At 39.0% G+C, this 19,793-nt stretch overlaps 1 protein-coding gene across 1 annotated transcript in view; it reads left to right on the forward strand.

The window, feature by feature from the left end:
• hcn2b (hyperpolarization activated cyclic nucleotide-gated potassium channel 2b) overlaps positions 1-19,793 on the forward strand; it is a 101,071-nt gene that overhangs the window by 43,288 nt on the left and 37,990 nt on the right. Inside the window, exon 4 of the mRNA XM_052037811.1 lies at positions 2,368-2,586. Within this exon, the coding sequence (XP_051893771.1) occupies positions 2,368-2,586 (219 nt within the window). The remainder of the gene's footprint in view (positions 1-2,367; positions 2,587-19,793) is intronic.

The raw sequence follows: 19,793 nt of genomic DNA on the forward strand, positions 1-19,793 counted from the left end.
GGTTTCAATGAGATCTCCCCTCATCCTTCTGAACTCGATCGAGTACATGACCGGAGACATGCAGGTATCCAACAGAATAGGCAGAGACAGAAATATGATAAAACTATAAAATAAGAGCATTTATTCTTCTGAAATCCACTGTATTTTGAAATATTTATCCAAGGAAATTATAATACGCATATGTAAAATTAGTTTATTTGGGAACAAAAACTTTGGTAATCAGTAATTGTCACTCAGTATACCCTTAAAATACTAATTTGGACTCCATACTATAAAGTACAGTATTTTCATGATATGTTACAGGGAGGATAAACTGTGTATACTTGTCATGTTAGATCATTTTCTTCCTTATAGAAGGCAGTTGAAACCATATCCTGTGAAGGAGCAGGGCAACTCTGAGAGCTGCCTTTAGATTTCTACATTTAATTGGTCATGTGTATAATCTAGAAGTTGTTACCCGTTTCACATTGTATCAGCAACACTGAGAACTTTTTCCACTTTTCTCATCATTAAAGTTGTGAAATCCAGGCCATTAAGTCATTGTAAACTCTTTAGGGTTAAAGCTTTAAAGAGCTTAACTTCCAATAAGTTTGAATAATTCATAATATCACATTACCCAAGCATCTTAAAAAAAGCTAAGGTACCCCAGGTCATTGCTAAAAAAGCCTGTGCTCAGATATAATGAAATATGTAGGCACAAGAGATTCTGCAGATGCTGGAATCTGGAGCAACACACACAAAATGCTAGAGGAATGAATGCTGATAATGAAAATGTGATAATGAAATATGTGATGTCCTTTGCGATTTATTCCTGCATTTAATGTACAATGTAATTGTAAGTTGTTGATTAAATGGTTTTAATTTTTCTGAGAAACTACTAGAAGTAAAAATTAATTAACTGCTTCAGATTAAACCTTGAGTGCCTCAAATTACACCTTGAGTGCCTCAAATTATCAAAAGGTCCAGGTAATGTCAGAAGTTTTGGTCTTGATGTCAGGGGATCATGATGCTAAAGTTTGGTATGTTGGAAAGGGTTAATGTCAAATGCCGGTGATGGCTCCAGGAGGAAGCCTAAGACAAGTGGGCAAAAATCCAAGTTTCGTAGTGGGAATGTCAGCAGCAGCAGCTGGATGACCTGAGGCCTAAGGAGGCTGGTGGCAAAATGTTAGAGTTCAAGGATTGAGGGAAGGTTCAGTAAATGTGGACAACCTGACGTTTCATGAATAGGCAGTGAAGGGTGTAGGAAGGCAAGATGGATGGTTGCCCTTGAACCAACAGAGACTACACATGGCAAACTCAAGAATGGGTTGATGTTTGCATCAGGAAGTGGGACAGGTTCTGGCCAAGTCATTGAAGACTTCAAGACAACTGAAAGTATAATTGTAATCATGCACAAAGTATAGCTTAAGGTAATCTTCTCAGTAGGAAAGGATGGAAATTTTGTGCTGTGACTTTTTTGTAACCACTGCCATTAAATGTAAAATGTTTAACCTTTGATGGATGGGAATGTATTGCATTATATGTTTATTCTAAAATGTGAATGCATTAATTTACAAAATAAATGCTCTTTGTTTTCTTATACCTATATATATGATGTCCCTTTTTAATATTTACTTGGTCCTCTCACCCGTCTGAGCTCTCTCTTGCTGTTCACCCTTTCTCAACTGCCCCTTGCCTTGAACATAATTTCCTGTTAGGTGTAATCTCCTCTTTATACACAATCACACCCAGTGAAATTATTTCAATATGTCAGGTCAAATGGCAATGATATTTTCATAATTGGCTGGCTTAGGCATAGACTCATAGTGTTATACAGCACAGAAATAGATCCTTTGGCTCAACTTGTCCATGCCGACTAAATTGCCTACCTGAGCTAGTCCCATTTCCCTGCATTCAGCCCAGATGCCTCTAAACCTTTCCCATCCACGTACCTGTCTAAATGTCTTTTAAACATTGAATTTGTACCCGCCTCTACCTCTTCCCCTGGCAGCTCATTGCACAATCCCACCACCCTCTGTCAAAAAGTTGACCCTCAGGTACCCTTTAAATCTTTCCACTCTCACCTTAAATCCATGCCACCTAGTCTTAGACTCCTCCACCCTGGTAAAAAGACCATCCACTTTATCTATGCCCCTCGTGGTTTTATATACCTCTATAAGATCACCCGTCAGCTTCCTACTCTCCAGGAAAAATGCCCCAGTCTATCTAGTGTCTCCTCATAACTGAAGCCCTCCTGATTTCAAATGTTCTGATATTCAAATGTCAAAAGTTCAAAGGCAGAGGCGTGACAGGAAAAAAAATGTAATTAATGTATATTTTCAAAAACTTTTTTTGATTGTCCATTTTCTTTATTTTTTTCCTCAACAGAATGATTCCTGGAGTGAGCTCTATTCCTTTGCGCTGTTCAAAGCAATGAGCCACATGCTCTGCATAGGGTATGGCCGTCAAGCTCCAGAAAGCATGTCTGACATCTGGCTAACAATGCTCAGCATGATAGTGGGTGCCACCTGCTACGCCATGTTTATTGGTCACGCGACTGCACTGATCCAGTCCTTGGATTCATCGCGTCGTCAGTACCAAGAAAAGGTAGGATAATTATACAAATGAGTTCAACTGGTGGTAATGTCTGTTTAATATTGTACGTGGTACAGCATAACATACAATAAAGGTGGAGACTGAGTTTTGTCCTTGAGGAAGTTTATTTTCTTTAAGCCTGCTGAGTGCACATGCCATAGCACTTAGAGAGATCAACCAAAATGACATCTGCCAAAGATGAAAACAATGACACAAGATAATCCTTCAAAGCACTATGGTCCCTGCTAGCTTGGAGGGGAACAACTATCAACTGTATGCATTCAATATAATATATATTTTTGAAATGAATTATGTGTGTTTTACAGTCTACTAGAAGTTGAGAACAGTATTATTCTTGATGAAAGTGTCAATTATCACACATTTTCATTGGTGTGCAATAAGGTTATGCCACTGTCTTCTATTAAACTCACTTTACCAATGTATCTTGTATAAACAATGTCCTGTACTTTTGAAGGTTATTTGAATGATAACTTAGTATTTGAGTGGTGCAGTGGTGTAGCCGTTAGTGCTGCTGTCTGACTGCTCCAGGGAACTGAGTTTTATCTTGACCTTGGTGGGCTGTATGTAAGGAGTTTGCACATTCACTCCGTGATCACAAAGGCTCCCTCCATCTTCCACTCACATCCCAAGATCGTGGCGACTGTAAATTGCCTGTTAATAAGTTGCTGGGCAACAGAGGGAAAGGGGGAAATTGGACTGATGGGATTGCTCTACTGGGAGCTGGCATAGACTAGATGGGCTGAATGACTTTCCATGTCATAATAAGTAAGTAAGTAAGTAAATAGTGGTGTATATGGTTTGTCAGCAGGAAGATCCTGCCTGACATTGATTCTGTCCAGGAAGTGGCATCCAAAGTAAACCTTCACAATGTAAGGAGCATCTTGGTTTTCATGTAACCTTGCGTGCATTTCTGCATGAAAACCAGTCCCATTGCAAGACTTAACTTGACAATGGATGTGAAATTGATTGAAAATTGGACAGGTGCTACTTGGTGACCATGTTATTATGGAAAAGAGGAAGCACTGAAAGGATTTTCTTTTATACTCGTATCTTGAATTGAGAGGGGAACAATTAAACCTCAAGGGGTGGCTTACAAAATTATCTGGGTAAAATATATAAGTGATAGATAAAATGAAATTCAGGGATGTGTAGATTATTTCCCTAGGGTGAAATGGTAATGTGTCAAAGCATGATTAGTATTGACACTGATATGGTGAATGTGAGGGAAATTAGTATTAGCCCATCTAACAGAGAAAATTGAATATTTAACTATGAGGCAGTGTGAGTGGACTACAAGTCAGGGGAATTTTGGAATTACAAGGTGGGTCACAAGAAGGGTCGTCAGCCAAGTGAAGTCTGACTGATCTACATTAGGGATTAACTAAAGTTGACAGAGTTGCATTCTTGAGCATTCAGTAGGCATTTTATTAACTGGGAAGTCTGCATTCAGAATCTTGCATTTATTTCTGGACACTGAGACCAAATAGAGGCATTCAGGTCATGGAAATAATGGAGAGAAAACCCACTGGACTGACCTTTTGAGGACTCAATTATGATGAATAAGAGAGAAATATAGACAAGTCAGTCTTTCAAACAAAGAGAAAGGTCATCGATATAAAATGGCATATTCATATTACACTGTTAGCAATGTTGCAAACTGGTTTATGTGTCCTTCTGATGCTAAAGATGTTGTGAAAATCTGGAGCCAGAATGTGGACTGAGCGTAGACCAAGTCAGCAGAGCTCCCTCTAGGGTATAATAACCCAGTAATTTCAGTTTGACACCATGGTCATTGAGTACTACAGCACAGAAACAGGACCTTCAGCCCATCTAGTCCATGCTGACCTGATCTGCTGCCTAGTTCCATCTACCTGCACCTGGACCATATCCCTTCAAAATCCTCCCATTCATGTCCCTGTCCAAACCTCTCTTAAATGTCACAATTGAACCAGCATCTACCAGTTCTGCTGGCAGCTCGTTCCACACTCGCACCACCCTCTGAGTGAAAAGGTTTCCCCTCAGATTCCCCTTATATATTTCAGCTTTCATCCTAAACCTATGTCCTCTAGTTCTAGTCTCACCCAACCTGAGGTGAAAAAGCCTGCATGCATTCACCCTATCTATACCCCTTGTAATTTTGTATGCCTCTATAAGATCCCTCATTCTCCTGTGCTCCAGGGAATAAAGTCCTAACCTATTCAACCTTTCCCTATAACTCAAGTCCTCATGTGAACCACTTGAAATGTAAATCTGTTGTGACCTGTAACTAGGTGTGAAATATGAGCAGAGATTCCTTTGGAAGACTTGGGCACTTTTTAAACTAAATAAAGTTAATTTACATCACCACCTATGGGCATTAAGCAGGGCAGCGGGAGGGGTGGAAAGGGGCTGTTACATATATATAATGTAGGCAACTGTCTCTTACGCCTGTCCACTGGGGTTGGTCTGGACCTTTGTGCGGTAAAGCAGGGTTCGTACAGCAACACACACCAGAACTCTTCTAAAATGTATCAAAACTGAGCAAGTTCCTCAAATAAAATAACATAAATACAAACTCAACAAATTTGTGAAGTTTGAGCATTGGCAAAATAAAATGCTTTGATCAGGGTAAAGTTTGAGCTTGTCATCATTCTGAAAGGTTGGTGAGTGGCTTTTACTCCAACGGCAATTCTGATATTTACCATTTTCAGGAACTGCTGAGGAAGAATCAGATGGTGGTATGTGTTCTCAAGCTTTTGTATCTTCTGCCCAATGGAAGGGGGGAGAAGAGAGAATGACTGGGGTGGGAGGGGTCCTTGAGTATGCTGGCTGCTTTCCCAAGGCAGTGGGAAGTATAGACAGAAGCCATGGAGGGGAGGCTGGTTTGTGTGATAGACTGGACTGTGTTCACAACTCTCTGCAGTTTCTTGCGGTCCTGAGTAGAGCAGTTGCCATAGCAAGCTGTGATGCATCCGGGTACGATGCTTTCTATGGTGCATCTGCAAAAATTGGTGAGGGTCATTGGGAACATGCTGAATTTCCTTAGCCTTCTAAGGAATTAGAGGCACTGGTGTGCTTTCTTTGCCATAGTGTCTATCTGGTGTGTGTGTGTGTGTGTGTGTGTGTGTGTGTGTGTGTGTGTGTGTGTGTGTGTGTGTGTGTGTGTGTGTGTGTGTGTTTGTTGATTTCAATATTGTTCTTGACTGTGATTCCTTCTATGACCACATGACATAGGGAGAGTTATGGGGTTCTTTTTTAAAAAAACTTTCACAACACAACAAAAGGTTTCCATTGGCCCAGTTGTAATAAAAGGCAATTAGGCCACTGGACTATTATTGGATGTTGAAAACTTAAAAACTTATCCAGGAATTTCTGTGAAGGATTATCAGGAGAGATGCTAAGATACTGCTTTCTTACACTGGAGCACCCACAACAAGGAGGCATGGTCTCATGATATGAGGTCAGATATTTAGTCTGGAATTGATGAGAAATTGCTTTATTCAGAATCTGGAATTCTCCTCCTCGGAGGACTATGGATGGTTAGTCACTGAGTATATTCAAGACTTTGATTGATAGATTTTCAGTAGGAGGATATGGTGATGGGATGCTAAAATGGATGGTTCAACCATGATCTCATTAAATGGGAGAACAGACTCCATGAATCCTGCTGGTATTTCTTATGTTCTTATTAAATCTGTCATCAGGAGAGGAGAGCCAAAAAATAGAGAAAGAGATAATGTGAAGGGAAGCTTAATTCAATTCTTTTTCAAAGTCAGAGTTTCAAAGTTGCTGAATCACCATCTGAAATGAAAAGATTACCCAGCATATCTTTTCTAACTGAGACTATTTGATTCACCAGGTGTCATTGCATCTGCCCTTCACATGGCTGCAATGAGAACTCCACTCTCTTGTATGGTCCAGAAGTTTAATTGTACTTTGAAGCTGTGTATGTCCGCCAAGAAGCACTGTAAACAGCTGAACTTAACTCACAATCACATTTCAGTTAATTCAATAAAATGCACTAGAACAAATCTCCAAAAATAATTACATTTTGGTTCTATTTTTTTTAAATGGATGTCACCCAGCTGAATTTAATATTGACTTTCTTCTTGGCAGAGAAGAGATGGATGTAATGAATTTCTTTATTTAATATGGCATTTATAGAATGCATAAATAAATTAAATTAGTTTTATGTTTGTACTGTAGTTGGATAATAAGGTAGCTTTCAGTACTGTCACTGATCAAGGAGGTCCTCAAAGAGTTTCTATGGAATCCCCGAGGTTATTAAACCTCTGTTTTTCAGTACTGAATTGCTAAAGTGTCAAGTTTAGCTCAGTGGTGATGCATTTGGATCCTGTTCCGGAGATCTGAGCAAATAGTGTTTCAGTACTGAGGATGCTGCACTGTTCGAATTGCTCTCTTTTGGATGAGGCAGTCATCTGTGGTCTAGACTGCTATGTCAGCTGAATGGAAAAGATCCTACTGTACCAGCTGTAGAATAACTGGGTTGATGCCTTGACCAACCAACATCACTGAAGTGATTTATCTGCTCACTTCCTATTTGTTGAAATTTGATGGATTGCTGCTTTGTTTTATATTTGTAAGAAGATGCTTCCTTGGCTGTGAATTGTCTGGATGATCTCAAGTCCTTTAAAAATCCAGCTTCTTATTTGGTTTGAGTCTTTTTGAAAATAGGATGGTGTCCTCAGAAATATAGCACTGTTTAGAGAGATTTTCCACAAACCAATGTTTCAGGAATTAATGTTACAAACAACTCATAATGGATAAATTTCAGCAGTGAGGAATTCATCTTATTCAGGGACGCTGCAGTTGTTGCACAAAATCACATCCAGGTTTTCTAATTCTTAAGACATGATGCAACTGTAATGTGATTTTCCAGTACTGATTGATTAGATTTGTTCTAGGATTATCTTTTACCATCTAGACTACACAAATTAGTCTGAACAGAATAGCTGCAGAATGACTTTGTTGCATAATCTTGCAATGCCTCTCAGAGCCACTGGATTTGCATAAAAGTGAAGGGGCTGCATCATGCTGGACCAGACCCACTGCCTGGAGTCACTACCCGCTGTCCCTATACAACACACCAAGGTCAGTTGCAGGTGGTCTCTCTTGATGGCCCTTTGCAACCTAAAGTCCAGTGGGAAGGTGTGGGCAGTGAGTGAATAACAGGGTGAGGTTTTGTGGGCAGAGCAGAGGCTCCACCCTTGAAATACCCCCTTCAGAAGGCAAAACCAGGGCTACAGCCTTGCCTCCTGTCAAAGCTGCTACTGACTTTAAATGTTTCTGATTTAGAATTAAAATTGAGACAAATAATTAAATAAAAATAACTGAACTACAAAGTTAAAGTAAGATAAGATATCTTTATTAGTCACATGTACATCGAAACACACAGTGAAATGCATCTTTTGCATGGACTGTGCTGGGGCAGCCTGCAGCTAATTAAAAAACATAAATAATTAAACATTAAAGCAAAGTAATTTATTTAAAAATAATTAACTTAAATTTCTCTATGCCTCCTCATGTGGGCCCAACCAACACCCCCCCTCCCACCCTCCCCCCCCCCCACCCCCCGTCACCCTCCTGAAATCAATTGGATCTGAGATTCCAAGATTGCCTCCTTGGAAAATGTCTCAACTAATAAGAAGCTCCATTTTTATTGTTCCCTAGATCATCCAAAGCACCTTACAGTGAATAAAGTACTTTTTGAAATATAGGGTAAGGTAGCCATCATCTTCCACACAGCAAAATTTGGCAAACAGCAAGTGATTGAGAGGTGATTTGCCCCCTTGTAATGTTGGGGAATACCAGTACGACTCTCACTAGACTTCAGCATCAGAACAAATTTACAGACTTGGCTTTTAGGATTTCTTGTTAAGTCCTGTGCTCACAGACTGTGGAGGTCTATGGCTTACTTCAGTTTGTCTGATAGAACACTAACTGTTCTGTTCTAGAACTGCTGACCACAGTCAACACAATTTGGCCCACGGAATGAGATAACAACAGTGGAGCAGACCAGGAGATCATAGTCTATAAAAATCCTCCTCAAGAGCAAACTAAGTTTTCTAAACTTATACATTATAAATAGAGTCCGACTATAGACACAGGAAGGAATCTCCTTGAAGTACTTGAGGATTATTTTGAACATTGTACTCTAATACTTCATGGAAACCACAGTTTTGTATCTGCCACCTAGTTGTAAATCCTAGGAACGTTGTTCTGGAGAACACAACTTCAGGTTAGGAAGTGGAAAGATGACTGGAATATCTAATCATGCCTGATTGGTATCTGCAGAAACTTATATCTATTAAATGTCAATAGGATGTACTTTATTGGTTAAATAGCAGCTGTGGGTGTAGTTAGCAATTGGTGCTAGAGAATGGAATGGTGGAAATGATTGTGAATTGCTTCAGCACTGGAGGAACATGCATATTAATGAGTTTGATTTTGCTTTGATTGACAAGTAGTGCTGAATGGCCTGATTCTGTCTCATTAAATTTGATGGAAAGTAACACCAACCACTATCCAATATAATCTGCTCTTTCACTTCAGAAGCCAAAGTCTGGTTCAAACATCCATTTAAATTATGGAGTCTGAGTAACTTATATTTCTGATAGTGGTTATAGAGGGAGAAAAGGTGCTATACAAAATTAGCAAGCTGTGCAGTTATGTTGTGGGTACTTTTAATATTAAGATGTACTTCAATGCAATCCCCACAATATAAATATGCTATATCAATACTGATTATTGTTAGCTTCAAAGATTAAACCAATAGTAATCTTTTGTCTTTATTCTGTTAAAACTAACAAAATTAAGGAAATGATTGATTACAATAATGCCAACTAAAGTTAAAATTGTACACTTTCTATTGTGTTGTGTCATATTTTGGATAATATATGGATTCTGCATGAAAATATATGTTGTGCATGTGAAGTGTGCCTCATGCTATTTGCATAGCTATTTATTTCATGGGGGTCCCAGAGATGTGTAGCATAGTGGCTTGGAGGATTCACATGGCATTAGTTTACATAGAGTTATAGAGCAATACAGCATGGATACAGACCCTTCGGCCCATTGAGTCCATGCTGACCACAGTGCCCAAAACCTGACATATGTCTCAGGTTTCTAGTACCAACAGATTTAGTGATCTAATATAGGATTATTGAGGCACCTTGGCCTCCAAATTTGAACATGTAAAAATAAATGAAATATGTAAACACAACAGGACTGAGTTTAAAACAAAAATGAACAGGTTGGGAAATCTATCAGCTGAAACAGCATCTATGGAAAGAGAAACGAGATTAACCGTTCAGGTCGATAACGTTTTATCAGAGATGTTAACTTTGTTTCTCTTTCCACAGATGCTAGGTGATATGTTGAATACTTCCAACATTTTCTATTTTATTTCCAGCAGTATTTTCCTTTGGGGCTGAGTGCCTTCAGTATCAAGGATTAGATAGCATGGCTGGCCACAGGCAGACTTTGAGATAATGCTTAGATGAACCATTGTCTCAGACTACAGTGGACTATCAATTTGCCAGCCTGCAGGTTAACCATGTGATATTTCAAAAGCCCATACTGTCAGTTTCAAAAGCTTATGCTTCCAGGCTTAAAAGCCTGCCTCCAGAGAATGCCGTGAGAGTACAAGAGGAGTATATTAATTACAATAAGAGCACAGTAATGGAGCATTAGCAATAGTAGGAGTACAGCAAGAGTGTATTGAAAAGTGATTAAACTTTTCATGCTTATTGAAGCTTATTTACACAGTAGTTGTATACCTAGGGAGTCATATAAAACCCTTTTAACCAAAATCATCAGTTTTGACCTCTGTGTTTGAGAAGCAAGAGCTCCTCTCCATCGCACTGAAAAAGGAGTTGGCTGTATTAGGGAATATTATCTCTAGACTGCCGGGACATTACTGTATTCCAGTAAACCACAAGGAACCTGGTACAGTGATGATCCTCTTGCTACTTAAGACAGTGGAAATCACAGCCAGTCTCTCCTCAATAATTGCAAAAGGTGACAATTTTGCTTGCATGGCTTTCCAAAATTAAACCAAGCATAAAACATGAAATACAAGAATATGGACCTTCTCTGGTCAAGTATTTTATGAATGGGAGAGGGTCTTTAATTCAAACCAGAGTAAAAAGTTCTGAATATTAAAGTAAAAGAAATTTGACCAATTCAAATAATGTTTGATACCAGTTGCAATCTGATCTTAACAAGGATATGTCAAGCATTTAGTTAGAAAGGGCAAAGTAGCAAATTTAACCAAACTGACAATTTAAGGAATGAAAACAGAAAATTTTAGAAATACTCAGCAGTGAAGAGGAAAGCAGAGTTAGTATATCAGGTCAATGAGCCTTCATCAACTCTCGAGAAGGTTAAAAAGTAAACATTTCGATGTTGAAGGGGTGGGGGTGGAATGAACAAAGGAGGTCCATGAGAGGGTGGAGAACAAGGGAGATTGAATGAAACGAGCGGTGGGATTCTGGCTGAGAGAAGGTGATGAGAACCTAAGAATTCTGCCACCAGCAGATTTTTTATTTGAAAGGGAAAGTGACAAAATGAACCCTGGAGGAACTCAGACTTGATTGAAGTGTAAACTGCCCAGGATTTGAAGAGTCTGTATTTGATGTCTTATCACATTTGGCCAAGTGGGGATAAAATTAAAAGTGGATCCCATCGAATCTAGCACTGAATTACATAACTTGTTTAGCATTTGGCTTGTGAGCTCAAAGACATTTTGTCTACAATGCTCAGAATTGAATTCAGAATGTAAATGTGGTCTTGTTCAGAATTGAACACTGTCAAAATCTTGCTGATCTATTTACTTTCAGCCAATGCATAATTTAGTAACAGTGTTTTGTGTGGATTGAGTACATTGTGAGCATAGTAATGGCTGCCCATGAGGTTTGTTCAGTTATATGGTGTAAACAAAGAATTTTGATAATGACTGACCAGTTAGTTGGGAATGGTTTATGTCATAATCAGAACCCTGAATTGTAGTGTAGTGGTTAGTATAATGCTATTACAGCGCCAATGACCTGGGTTCAATCCCGGCCACTGTCTGTAAGAAGTTTGTATGTTCTCCCCATGTGTCTGCATGGGTTTCCTCCGGGTGCTCCGGTTTCCTCCCACATTCCAAAGACGTATGGGTTAGGAAGTTGTGGGCGTGCTATGTTGGTGCCGGAAGCATGGCAACACTTGCGGGCTGCTCCCAGAACACTCTACGCAAAAGAAGCATTTCACTGTGTGTTTTGATGTACGTGTAACTAATAAAGAAATCTTATCTTCTCTCTGAGAATGGCTTCCTTTGACATAATTTAGAGCCTTATATCCCTTTGAATTAATTGTGGGTTACTTCTGGTTGCACATTTTAGTAGCAATATCACAGCTATTGGTACCCTTCTGTGAAAGTCATTGTTTTCCAATGACAAAGTGCTGGCAAGAGGTACCAACACAAAAAGCTACCGTCAGCAGAAAAAAGGTCTAAAGTACCATGGAAATGACAACAACATCAATAACAGCAGAAAAGAAGGGCAATTCTGATGATCTAATCTAATTTGAACCTTTCCAGATAATAGTCAGAAGCTGTTCTTTCACTGTTGTCACACTTTGTGATGTCGTTTGAGCTCCTTGTTGAGTGCTCCCTCCATGCTAAACTAGAACTCCAGCAATGTATGAGGAATTGCTTCCAACGAATTGACATAGATCCCCAAGAAAGCAAACTTCTTAAGATCTTTTCTGAGATAAAGGACTATGTGAAGCAAAACAGTTAAATGGACAATCCATTAGCATGAAGCTTTGTCAGTTCTAAATTTGTAGGTAATTCCTGCTTTGTTTCACGAATTGCAGCCCAGAATATAATTAGTAACCATGGAAGTTCATTAACTACCGAAGTTGTTGTGAGTTGCGAAGGCTTAGAGTCTATAGTCAAGGGGAACATAGAACAGTACAGCACAGGAACAGGCCCTTTGGCTCACAATGTGTGCCAAACAAATTACATCAGTAATAAAATGCCCAACTAAACTAATCCCTTCTGCCTACACAATGTCCATATCCGACCATTTCCCTCACATTCATGTGCATATCTAAGAGCTCCTTGAAGGCCCTTATCTTATTTGCCTCCACCACCACCCCAGGCAGCACATTCCAGGCACCCACCACTCTCTGTGTAAAAAAAACTTTGCCCCACACATCTCCTTTGAACTTTCCCCCTCTCACCTTAAATGCATGCCCACTAGTATTAGACATTTCAACCCTGGGGAAAAGCCATGTTTCCCCCTCAGCATTTTTGATTGATGTATTCATTGGATTTTTAGCATTCTGCGTGTGAATGTTGGTGTCAGCTTTTAAGTTGTGTGAAAGGTAAAGTGAGGATACAAAGGAGATTCAGCTGGATGTTGCCTGGAATGGAGTATTTCAGAGTCAGGAGAAACTGGATAGGTTGGGTTTTGGTTTCCTTGGAGTGCAGGAGACTGAGGTGGAACCTGATAGAGATGCATAATATTATTGGGGGTATAGATCAGGCAGATGGTAGGAAACTTTTCCACATAGCAAGGATGTCTAAAATTAAAAGGATAGGTTTAGAGTAAGGGGTAAGAGGTTTAGAGGGAATCTGAGGAAAATATTTTTTCACCCACAACGTGGTTGGAATCTGGAACATACTGCATGAGGGGAAGGCAGGTACTCTTACACCATTTAAGAAGTCTCTACAGGAGCACTTGAATTGCCAAGGCATTGAAATTTATAGACCAAGTGCTGGTCAATGGGATTAGTATAGATGGGTGCTTGATAGTCAACATGGGAATGGTGAGCTGTAAGGTCTGTTTCTGTGCTGCATGACTCTAATGACTCTAAAAATGTATCGTATTTGGAATTTTATTTACTTCACTAAGACTAAGTGTTTCCATAGGACTAGAGTTAGGGATGTCCCTGAACATCCCCTTTAGAGACTCAGTGTAACCAGCTGCAATACTGGCAAAATGTTTGTCTCTAAGTCATATGCTTCTCCCACTTCAGAGGTGTAAACACAAAAAACTAGACTGACAATGCAATGTCTAAGGGCGTAGGAAAATAAGAAATGGGAGCAAGAGTAGGCTGCCTGGCTCTTCAAGCCTACTCCATTCACTAAGGTCATGGCTGACCTGCTGCATCAGTGCCATTGTTCACCGCTATCCCCACAATTTTCAATTCCCTTAAAGTCTAGAAATCTATCGATCTGTGTTTCTACGAACACTGCAATTGAGCCTTCCGAGCCCTACAAAGATTCACCACCTGCTACGTGAAAAAATATCTCCTCCTGTCAGTCTTCTACATCCAATTGAAAGAGGAATCAAGAGCCTCGATTTAACATCTCGCTCAAACACCGCACCTCTGGAGAGGGAAGTAGTTCCATCCATTTGATTCTAGTCCTACTCTTAAACTAATTTGGCTTATCCAAGAATACAAGAACACAAGAAAGTAGGAGCAGGAGTAGGCTATCAGACCCCTCAAGCCTGCCCCACCATTTAATATGGTCATGGCTGATCTGTGCTGACCTCAAGTCCTCTTCTGTGCCATTTCTCCATACTCCTCTATTCCTTGATCTATCAGATACTTATCCACCTCCACTTTAATACTTCTAAAGATCCCACTTCCAATATCTACCAGAGCAGAGAATTCCAGAGATTAACCAGCCTCTGCAAGAAGAAATTTCTATGTAACTCTGTTTTAAATGACCAGCCCCTTAATGTGATTAAGCTAAGGTCTATTGCTTCTTCTCTGAGTTCTTTGATTGATAGATAGAATTTCATATTCAGTTTGAGGGTGAGAAACTTGGGTCTGAAGCTACTATCTTAAACTTAAGTAACAGCATTTACAATGGCTAACACAGACTGTGAAAATAGGTTAAAGGATAAAATGGTAGATCAACCATGGCAGACATTCAAGTCTTAGCAAAGGTATATTCCGGTGAGAAAAAAAGGCTCTGTGAAGAATGCACTATCGATTGCTAAAGAAGTTAAAGATTGTAATCCATCAAAAGAATATGAAAGAATATAATATTGTGAAGATTAGTGGTAAACCAGAGGATTGGGAAGTTTTAGAAGACTAAAAAAAATTAAAAAGAGGGAGAAGATAGAATATGAGTAAGCTAGTAAATAATATAAAACCAGATAGTACGAGCTTCTGCAGGTAAGTAAGGAAGAGGCTAGCTGAAGTAAATCTTGGCCATAGAGGATGAGACTGTGGAATTAACAATGGGAAAAAGAAAAATGACACATTCTAACTAATTGTTTTGGATTGGTCTCTAGTGTAGAAAACACGAAAAACATCCCATTAACAATAGAATAATCAAGGGGATATAGAAAGGGATGAAATTAACTTAATCACCACAAAATGGGACCAAGTAATGGAGCCAAAGGTCAACAAATCTCATAGATCTGATAACCTCCAATGTAGGGTGTTAAAGCAGAGAGGCACTGGAATAATTTACCCAAAATTTCCTGGATTCTGGAGAGGACCCAGAGGACAAGAAAACAATAAATATATTGCCACTATTCAAGAAAGGACAGACCCAAAAAGCATGGAACTATTGGAAAAATGCAGGAATCCATTACCAAGAAGGAACCAGCAGAACAGTTAGTAAATCATAAAACAATCAAGCAGAGTCAACATGGTTTTATGAATAGAATGTTGTGTTTGATAAAATTGCTAGAGTTCTTTGAAGATGTATCAAACAAGGTGGAGAAAGCAGAACTAGTATATCTGTATTTTACTTCTGGATGGTTTTGGATTAGGTGCCATAAAAAGGCTACAGCACAAGATAAGAGCATACAGGGTTGGAAGGAATCTATTGGCCTGGATGGGGACGTGGCCAACTAATAGGAAACAACTGGGAAAATGGGTCATTTTTGACAATCAGTAACAACAGGGTGCCACATGGATTACTGCTGGAACTATTTATAACCTACATTGGTAACTTGGATGAAGAAGCCAAGTGTACTTCAGCCAAAATTGTTGATGATACAAAAATAGGTGGGTTAGTAAGTCATGAGAACACAAAGAGCCTGCAAAGGGAAATCAATAGATTAAGGGAATAGTCAAAAACTGGCAGATGGAGTCTAATTTGGGGAAACATGAAGTTATTCATTTTGGAAGGAAGAATAAGAAAATAAATTAATATTTAGATGGAGTGAGATGTTTTGGTACAGAAGGATCTGGGGTCATAGTGCATGAAACTCAAAAATATACCATGCAAGTAACCCGGCAGGCTAATGAAATGTTGGCCTTCATTGCATAAAAGCAGGGAAAGTACGATGCAAATTTACAGGGCTCGGGTGAGGTGAAACCTGGAGGATGGTGCGCAGTTTTATTCTTCATACTTAAAGTAGAATGTATTTACATTGAAGGCAATGTGGTGAATCTTCACTTGTTTGATTCCTGGGGTGAAGGGGTTGACGGATGTAGAACGGTTGAGCAAGTTGGCCCTGTACTCATTGGATAAAAGGAAATAAAGAGATGATTTTATTGAAATATGTAAGATTCTGAGTGGGATTGACAGAGTAGATACTGAGAGGTTGTTTCCTCTGTTGGGCTTATCTAGAACTGGGGAACATTTTTTACAATGAGGGATCACCAATTTAAGATGATGAGGAGGAATTTCTACTCTCAAATGATTATAAATCCCTAGAATTTTCCACCCAGTGAACTGTAGAGGCTAATGCATTGAATATATTTGTAGTGGTGGTTGACAGACATTTACATTACAAGGAGGTACCAAGATATGGGGAGAGAGCAGGAAAATGGTGCTGAGCCCGTTTGGATAATCCATGATGGAGGAGCAGGCTCAAAGGGCTGATTGGTCGACGTCTGCTTCTGTTTCTTATGTTCTTATGAGACTTCCAATCTGCAAATACGTTTTTTCCCTGGAAATCACAATTAAACATGGGAGTCATTTTAAATTGATACTGGCTGGTTTCATGATTGAATGGGACCAGTCCTACTTGGTTCTGCTCCAAGGGAAAAAATATTCCATGTAACGGCCTCACTGGATCAAACCAAAATCAAGGTGGAGGGGAATTTTGAACCCTGTTAACTGGTGGGTCTAGGTTGAATGAGATTTAAAATTGTAAAATCTCGAAACTTACTCCAATTTTCTTATTTCTAGGATTAACAGAGGTAGGATGGAGAAGTGAGCAATTAATATACTCCCACAAGATGAATTGGGCATTTAAATAGTATCAGGAGAGTGTACACTTCTTATTTTCTTTTGATGAAGCCTGACAACCAAGGTGAGGCAAGGATGCTGCATGGAAAAGATAAATATTATTGTAGTACTGCGTATGAACTAGGAGGAATAGAATTGCTTTCCCTACATCCATTCACTTACCACTTTCCCATTGCACCCTCAAAAATCCAGATCCAAATCTACATGTCTTCATTACGCCCAGAGCAGGTTCTTTGCTCTTGAGCTATTGCCTCTTGTGGTGTATTAACCAAGGTGGCTATCGGTTGGTTTTCAGGTATGGAACTTGGCGGGGTATGAAAATGATACATGCTCTGGACTCCATTAAGAATAGAGAAATACTGACTCTTGGTTCCATTCACAACTCCTCACACTACATGGAAAACCTACTCCTGTCAAGACACAGCCCATGTTCTTCCCTTCACTGCTTAGGCAATGTGAAACTGCATGTATTCAGAACTAGCTGTAACTTCCCAGAGAGGCTATAAGGAATCCAATATGTTGCTTCACTCCTCTTCTGTGGAGATTTAGTATTTGGCTTAGGAGAATTCTTATCTCATTTAACATCTGATACATATTTGACCGCTATATTTTCTTTCAGTATTCTTTGCTAGTAAAATTTGTATTAAATAAATTCTTGAAACATTTCTGAGATTATTCTGCTTGTAATGTGAAATTGAGACCTGGTATGATTGATGGATCGCATCCAATTTGTGTTCACTTTCATTGTTGGCTTTTATTAATATGTGGTTTGAATAGAGAAGAACATAAAATAATCCCTGCAATGAGCTTCAGAGAAGCTGTGATTAACTGCTTCGGTCTCATCACTGCCTTACTGCTGCTGTATTTTTCTTCAAAGTTTAGCAGGAGATGAGCGATATGGAAATTTTAGTGACTAACTGTATGAGTCAAATAACCCTTGGGTAAATTGTTGTATGTTTCAGGTAGTGCATTTGGCTATATTTATTTAAGCTGACAAAACTTTATATTTGGGCAGATTGTTTTTTATTGCTAATATAGCTCATTCATGAACTGCTTCTGAAATAGTTTCTGCAGGATGAATACATAAAACACCCAATAGTATCTCAAGGCATAGAGACTAAGTAAGCATACTTGTAAGTGCTTGAAGTATCTATATATTCATGGACATCAATTTGCTTTCGATTGGTCCTCTGCAATGATCGTATCACCTCAGGGTTTTCATTTGAAAGAAAATGCAATTCAAAATGAAGATTCATCCAAGAAAAAACTCATTATTGAAAAAGTCTTAATTTTTTCATGACCTTAACAGGTTTCAACACACACAGACTTACAGTGACATGTATAGGGTTTTGGGTGCTATTTATAAGCAGCCTAGCTGATGATGCACAATATAGTAATTGATTTCTCCAACTACATTCAATTTTACCTCCCTCAGCAGCCTTGCTGCTGGGGATCCTAAATTAACATAATTGATAGAAAATTAAAGTTTATAGAGTTATCGAGTTGCCAGGGAACTGAAACTCCTTTTATAGGGTTTTACTTATCAATTGATGAACTTGTGTGTAGTGAATAAGAAGTGAGTTTGAAGGATGCATGTTGGTCAGGATATCCTTTCTCTTCATTATTCAATTTAACCACTGGGACGGCAAGTTAAGAATTTGTTTAACTATTTGAGAATCCAACTCAATAATGACAAGGTCAGCCTGTGCTTCACTTTACTTTCCATTATCCTGCCAAATTGGAATTTCTTCCCTTATTTGAATGTAGGCAGATCTTCCAATGTAGTGGTTCCTTGGGTCTGTGCTAGAGAGAGAGCCCAGATCTTGCACATAAGTGGAATATGGGTGCCAGTTTGTCAATAGATATGTACCCCTGTGCAAAATTATTTGACAGAGCAAGGTGTGCAGAAATATTATTTATTTCACATAAGTATATAATTATCAATAATGTAGCATTGACAACTGTTCAGCGTTTGAAATTTGAGTGGTTTTAAGAATGAAGAATGTTTTATTTTAATTACCCTTATAGATTGTGGTTCATTAAATTCAATGCTAGTTAGCACCAGTTCAGCTGACATGGGACTACTGATATAAGTCAGTAGCTGCATATGCGGTAATGTTGAACCTAAGTGCCTAGAAGGGAAAGATAGGTTAATATTTTCGGCTGAAGTCCTTTGTCTGGTTTTTATGGAAGGCTTTCTAATCTGTCAGACCTTGAGTGCACATTTTCAATCTTTTCCATTTGATTACTTCCAAATTCAAAAATGTTGGATTTTGCTTTTTGATTTTACAAGTAGACACACCAGCTGGGAACTACTAGCTGGGAAATACTGGCTCAATGGCACTGTGTACCCAAATGAAAGACTTCTACTTATATCAAACCTTGCATAGTCTGAGGTTATCCAAAACCACTTTAGAACCACTGTTTGATGTGCACAGTAATCTCATTTTAAAACAGCAATCAATTTGTCCTTATCAAGTTCCCACAAACAGGGATGTTATAACAACCGGATAATCTGTTTCAGTGATGTTAATTAGAGAATAAATATCAGTGATGCATAACTCTTCCATCCTTTTTCAAAATGCTATCATATAATTTTCTGCACTCCTCTAAGAGATCAGATGCGGCTTCAGTCTAACATCTCATCCAACAGGCAGTACTTCCGGTTTTGGTGCATTCCCTCAGTCAGACAGTGGAATGTTGGCTTAGTCTTTAAGTCTCTGGACTGGGACTATAGCTAAGAACTCAGAGATGAGCCTAATAAAATTGAGAGACTGCAAACACCTAAGGTATTGCTAATGCTTTTGGCATTAGCATTCAGAGTTCAAGAACCATTTTTGGATAATTTTTTTTGGAATTCATGGAGATCATAGGTTTTGGGGACTGGGCAGGAGAATTGAGTTGATGTCAAAAATCAGATCAGCTATTATCTTTTTGAATGGCTGAGGCAGGTACAAGAGTTTCCATCTGGACTCACCAGAGCCAC

This window comes from Pristis pectinata, chromosome 24 (assembly GCF_009764475.1).
Source record: "Pristis pectinata isolate sPriPec2 chromosome 24, sPriPec2.1.pri, whole genome shotgun sequence".
Lineage (NCBI taxonomy): Eukaryota > Metazoa > Chordata > Chondrichthyes > Rhinopristiformes > Pristidae > Pristis > Pristis pectinata.